General features: G+C 60.3%; 1 protein-coding gene across 1 annotated transcript in view; it reads left to right on the forward strand.

The window, feature by feature from the left end:
- Positions 1 to 4,641, forward strand: part of LOC137306323 (serine/threonine-protein kinase MARK1-like) — a 125,143-nt gene extending 120,502 nt beyond the window's left edge. The window contains exon 9 of the mRNA XM_067975472.1: positions 4,513 to 4,641. Within this exon, the coding sequence (XP_067831573.1) occupies positions 4,513 to 4,641 (129 nt within the window). The remainder of the gene's footprint in view (positions 1 to 4,512) is intronic.
- The last annotated feature ends 1,359 nt before the right edge of the window (positions 4,642 to 6,000 follow it).

Below are 6,000 nucleotides of genomic sequence, written 5' to 3' on the forward strand. Positions count from 1 at the left end.
GGAAATATATGGTTATTCACTTTGGTCGGAGAAGAAGAAGCAGAATATTTTTTAAATGGTGAGAGAAACTACTAAATGTTGTGTTAGGATTGGTTGTTCCTCGTACAAGAAACGCAAAAAGTTAGCAAGCAGGTACATGCAAAGCAATGGTATGGCCTTTAATGTCTTGGCCTTGGAGTATAAGTAGAGTATTGAAGTCTTGCATGAGCAATTGTACAGGGCTTTGATGAGACCACACCTGGAGTACTGTGTACAGTTTTGGTCTCCTTACCTAAGGAAGGATATACTTGCCTGGGTGCAACGGAGGTTCACTAGATTGATTCCTAGGACCTGGGAGGTTTTCCTAGAAGAATGAGAGGTGATCACATTGAAACATATAAGATTCTGAGGGGGCTTGACAGGGTAGATGCTGAGAGGTTGTTTCCCCTGGCTGGAGATCTAGAACTAGAGGCATAGTCTCAGGATAAGGGTCAGACACTAGGATTGAGATGAGGAAAAATGTCTTCACTCAGAGGATTGTGAATCTTTGGCATTCTCCACCCCAGAGGGCTGTGGATGCTGAGTCGTTGAATATATTCAGGGCTGAGATCGATAGATTTCTGGACACCAGGAGAATCAAGGGATATGGGGCGCGGGCAGGAAAATGGAGTTGAGGTCGAAGATCAGCCATGATCTGATTGAATGGCGGAGCAGGCTCGAGGGGCCGAATGGCCTACCCCTGCTCCTATTTCTGATGTTCTTATGCTTCATCCCTGAACTTAGGGGCAGCTAGTGATTATAAGGTGCTGCCTGTATACTGTTGGAGAGACACTCCCAGCTGCTTCAGTCCCACCAGTGATTAGCTCCTGTTTGATTTAATTATTTTAAAAGATCAGCCCCTTCATTATTGAGAAACGAACCTGCAGCTTCTCGCCATTGCTGACCCTCTGATTGCTGCGTCTGATAAATGTAGCAACAGAGAGAGACCTTGGAACGGTCAGAGCCTGATGGCTGGACCATTGCCCAGCGGGACCAGAAAAGATTCTTCATCCTTAAAGGCAAACTCTTCCTTTTCCCACCATCGTTTCAGTCCCACACCCCTTCCTTGTTCTTCATTCTAACTCACTTAATTTGCTCCGGTACTGAGTGGAAGGGAGGAGACTGCCTCCCGATTCTGCAGGCGTGGGTTCACACCAAAGGACTGCCTCCCACTGAAGCCCATCTGCCTCTTTCAGGAGTCCATCTGTTCCTTGGCAGGCAGGTTGATGGAACTCGTCACCGTGCCAGCCATGCCAATTATCCTTCTTTCCCATTCCCCCTCCTCTCCTCCCTAAGGCTGCTGACCCTCCCTCGGGTGAGAGTCTGGGCAGGAGCCTCTCCCAGTCCCTTGCCCAAGTGGTCATTCCTTGTGCCTGAGCAGAATCACTGGACACACATCAGGAGCAGGATCTCAGCTGAACATCCTCCAAAATATGAGGGTGCCGAGTCTGTAGAACCACAACTGTTACCCCGGCTCACGTTGGCTAGTTAAGCACAGGCTGGCGATCGAATCCTGCAAACTCTGGCCTGTATTGTTCCGTGTTACATGGGGCTGTGTCTCAGCCCAGTCTCAGTGCATGTCTGTGAACCGGTGAATTACTCCAGGACTCGGCCCTTGTGAGTTTAGCTTCCTGCATCTCCTTTTATGTGACCATGTTTCGCTCATGGCACCCTGTGATGGGGCAGGTCCACCTCTGATTCCTCACATGGGTTCTGTTCCATTACAAACTGGGAGCAGCTTTGAGGGTTGCAAGGTTTTGTTATTGTGTGACACAGATGGAGTAAGTCTGACTTCAGTTTGTTCCACTTTGCGCTTTTTCGTCAGATTGCACAACAAACAGGAGAGCTTTTAGCAACAGGCAAAGACCACAAACTCATCCCCTTTTGACAGATCAGTCCCAGCGTGTCCCTCAATCCCTCCTCCCCCGACAGATGCCTCCAATTGTCTGTGGATCCCATTTACACAAACTGCTTCCACGGCCATCCCTGGTTTATTCCACAACTCTCCTACTCAGGTTGAAGACGTTTCTCTCTCTCTCTCTCTCTCTCTCTCTCTCTCTCTCTCTCTCTCTCTCCATCTAACTCCCTCCCTCCCTCTCCCCTCCCTCCCTCTCTCGCCCCCTCCCTCCCTCTCTCGCCCCCTCCCTCCCTCCCTCGCCCCCTCCCTCCCTCTCTCTCGCCCCCTCCCTCCCTCCCTCTCTCTCGCCCCCCTCCCTCTCTCTCGCCCCCTCCCTCCCTCCCTCTCTCTCGCTCCCTCCCTCTCTCTCTCGCCCCCCTCCCTCCCTCCCCCTCTCTCGCCCCCTCCCTCCCTCCCTCTCTCTCGCCCCCCCCCTCTCTCTCTCGCCCCCTCCCTCCCTCCCTCTCTCTCGCCCCCTCCCTCCCTCCCTCTCTCTCGCCCCCTCCCTCCCTCCCTCTCTCTCGCCCCCTCCCTCCCTCCCCCTCTCTCGCCTCCTCCCTCCCTCCCCCTCTCTCGCCCCCTCCCTCCCCCCCCTCTCTCTCGCCCCCTCCCTCTCTCTCGCCCCCTCCCTCTCTCTCGCCCCCTCCCTCTCTCTCGCCCCCTCCCTCTCTCTCGCCCCCCTCCCTCTCTCTCGCCCCCCTCCCTCTCTCTCTCGCCCCCTCCCTCTCTCTCTCGCCCCCTCCCTCTCTCTCGCCCCCTCCCTCCCTCCCCCTCTCTCGCCCCCTCCCTCCCCCTCTCTCGCCCCCTCCCTCTCCCTCTCTCGCCCCCTCCCTCTCCCTCTCTCGCCCCCTCCCTCCCTCTCTCTCTCGCCCCCTCCCTCTCTCTCGCCCCCTCCCTCCCTCCCCCTCTCTCGCCCCCTCCCTCCCCCTCTCTCGCCCCCTCCCTCCCTCTCTCTCGCCCCCTCCCTCCCTCCCTCTCTCTCGCCCCCTCCCTCCCTCTCTCTCGCCCCCTCCCTCCCTCCCCCTCTCTCGCCCCCTCCCTCCCTCCCCCTCTCTCGCCCCCCTCCCTCCCTCCCTCCCCCTCTCTCGGCCCCTCCCTCCCTCCCTCCCTCCCCCTCTCTCGCCCCCTCCCTCCCTCCCCCTCTCTCGCCCCCTCCCTCCCTCCCTCCCTCCCCCCTCTCGCCCCCTCTCTCGCCCCCTCCCCCCCTCTCTCGCCCCCTCCCCCCTCTCTCGCCCCCTCCCCCCTCTCTCGCCCCCTCCCCCCTCTCTCGCCCCCTCCCCCCTCTCTCGCCCCCTCCCCCCCTCTCTCGCCCCCTCCCCCCTCTCTCGCCCCCCCCCCCTCTCTCGCCCCCTTCCCCCCCTCTCTCGCCCCCTCCACCCCTCTCTCGCCCCCTCCACCCCTCTCTCGCCCCCCTCCCCCCCTCTCTCGCCCCCTCCCCCTCTCTCGCCCCCTCCCCCCCTCTCTCGCCCCCTCCCCCCCTCTCTCGCCCCCTCCCCCCCTCTCTCGCCCTCCCCCTCTCTCGCCCCCTCCCCCCTCTCTCGCCCCCTCCCCCCCTCTCTCGCCCCCTCCCCCCCTCTCTCGCCCCCTCCCCCCCTCTCTCGCCCCCTCCCCCCCTCTCTCGCCCCCTCCCCCCCTCTCTCGCCCCCTCCCCCCTCTCTCGCCCCCTCCCCCCCTCTCTCGCCCCCTCCCCCCCTCTCTCGCCCCCTCCCCCCTCTCTCGCCCCCTCCCCCCTCTCTCGCCCCCTCCCCCCCTCTCTCGCCCCCTCCCCCCCTCTCTCGCCCCCTCCCCCCTCTCTCGCCCCCCTCCCCCCCTCTCTCGCCCCCTCCCCCCCTCTCTCGCCCCCTCCCCCCCTCTCTCGCCCCCTCCCCCCCTCTCTCGCCCCCTCCCCCCCTCTCTCGCCCCCCTCCCCCCCTCTCTCGCCCCCTCCCCCCCTCTCTCGCCCCTCCCCCCCTCTCTCGCCCCCTCCCCCCCTCCCCTCCCCCCTCTCTCGCCCCCTCCCCCCCTCTCTCGCCCCCTCCCCCCTCTCTCGCCCCCTCCCCCCCTCTCTCGCCCCCTCCCCCCCTCTCTCGCCCCCTCCCCCCCTCTCTCGCCCCCTCCCCCCCTCTCTCGCCCCTCCCCCCCTCTCTCGCCCCCCTCCCCCCCTCTCTCGCCCCCCTCCCCCCCTCTCTCGCCCCCCTCCCCCCCTCTCTCGCCCCCTCCCCCCCTCTCTCGCCCCCTCCCCCCCTCTCTCGCCCCCTCCCCCCCTCTCTCGCCCCCTCCCCCCCTCTCTCGCCCCCTCCCCCCCTCTCTCGCCCCCTCCCCCCCTCCCCCCTCTCTCGCCCCCTCCCCCCTCTCTCGCCCCCTCCCCCCCTCTCTCGCCCCCTCCCCCCCTCTCTCGCCCCCTCCCCCCATCAGAAGCGTTACTCCAACTTCACTTACCATTTAGAAATGAGAGTGTTGCCAGTCACTCTCTCATGTTGGGTATCCGGCGTGTAGTATAATGTGTAGCATTAGTTAATGTAATGCCTCATCACGTCTGATTGGGGGTAAAACTCAAATCAAAGCCGAAGCTGTCCTCGCTTTAAATGAGTCTTCCTGCGTTTCCCTCTTTTCCTCAGGAACTCCGAGAGAGAGTGTTGCGAGGGAAATACCGAATCCCCTTCTACATGTCCACAGACTGTGAAAACTTACTAAAGAAATTCCTGGTACTAAATCCCACCAAGAGAGGCAGCTTAGAGGTGAGTTAGAGAAACTTTTCTTCAGTGTCCTGTCACATCTCTCAGCACTTCACATACAACCAGTTGCTTTTGCAGTGCAGGTAGACACAGCAAGATCCCGCAAACAGCGGTGTTTTTTCCTGATGTCCTCGCCTGACGTCCCTCCACACACGTTTTCCAGCAGGGGTCGGCGTCTGGTGACCAGGGCCACCCCTTGGTTGATTATTTTTTTCTTGCCCTTACTCCAGTCCAAGCCCCGTTCACTCAGCACAGACCAGGGATGGAGATTGGGACCTTTCTGCTCGCTATGGCTCAGTACCCACATCGTACGGTGAATTTACCCGGTCAAACTTTGAGGGAGGGAGGGAAGCTGTCCTTTGTGAATTCGAGCACTCTGAGCTCATGCAGGTAAACAGGTCCCAGCACCTTCAGCGGAGCAGGGGGTCAGACTGCCAGTTTGCTGAGTGAAGAGAGCCATCCCAGTGATGTTGATGAGAGAGGTCGTTGATGTGAGCCGAGAGTGCTGAGGTGGTGTCAGTGGGACAGAGGGGGATGATCCATCAAACGGCAAACTGCGTCAAGTCTGTGCAAAGGATTGGACGCTTCAGTGGCTCAGAGGAGGAGGGGACACGATGCTTCTCCCTGCAGGGTGTAGGCCATCAGTCGCTGACCCTCTCCAGGGTTCCTGATCTATACAGTGTACGCCATCAGTCGCTGACCCTCCCCAGGGTTCCTGATCTACACAGTGTACGCCATCAGTCGCTGACCCTCCCCAGGGTTCCTGATCTATACAGTGTACGCCATCAGTCGCTGACCCTCCCCAGGGTTCCTGATCTACACAGTGTATGTCATCAGTCGCTGACCCTCCCCAGGGTTCCTGATCTACACACTGTAGACCATCAGTCTCTGACCCTCCCCAGGGTTCCTGATCTACACACTGTAGACCATCAGTCGCTGACCCTCCCCAGGGTTCCTGATCTACACACTGTAGACCATCAGTCGTTGACCCTCTCCAGGGTCCCTGATCGACACAGTGTCGGCCATTAGTCGCTGACCCTCCCCAGGGTTCCTGATCTACACAGTGTATGTCATCAGTCTCTGACCCTCCCCAGGGTTCCTGATCTACACACTGTAGACCATCAGTCTCTGACCCTCCCCAGAGTTCCTGATCTACACACTGTAGACCATCAGTCTCTGACCCTCCCCAGGGTTCCTGATCTACACACTGTGGGTCATCAGTCTCTGACCCTCTCCAGAGTTCCTGATCTACACACTGTGGGTCATCAGTCTCTGACCCTCTCCAGGGTTCCTGATCTACACACTGTAGACCATCAGTCGCTGACCCTCCCCAGGGTTCCTGATCTACACACTGTGGGTCATCAGTCTCTA

Source organism: Heptranchias perlo, chromosome 43 (genome assembly GCF_035084215.1).
Source record: "Heptranchias perlo isolate sHepPer1 chromosome 43, sHepPer1.hap1, whole genome shotgun sequence".
Lineage (NCBI taxonomy): Eukaryota > Metazoa > Chordata > Chondrichthyes > Hexanchiformes > Hexanchidae > Heptranchias > Heptranchias perlo.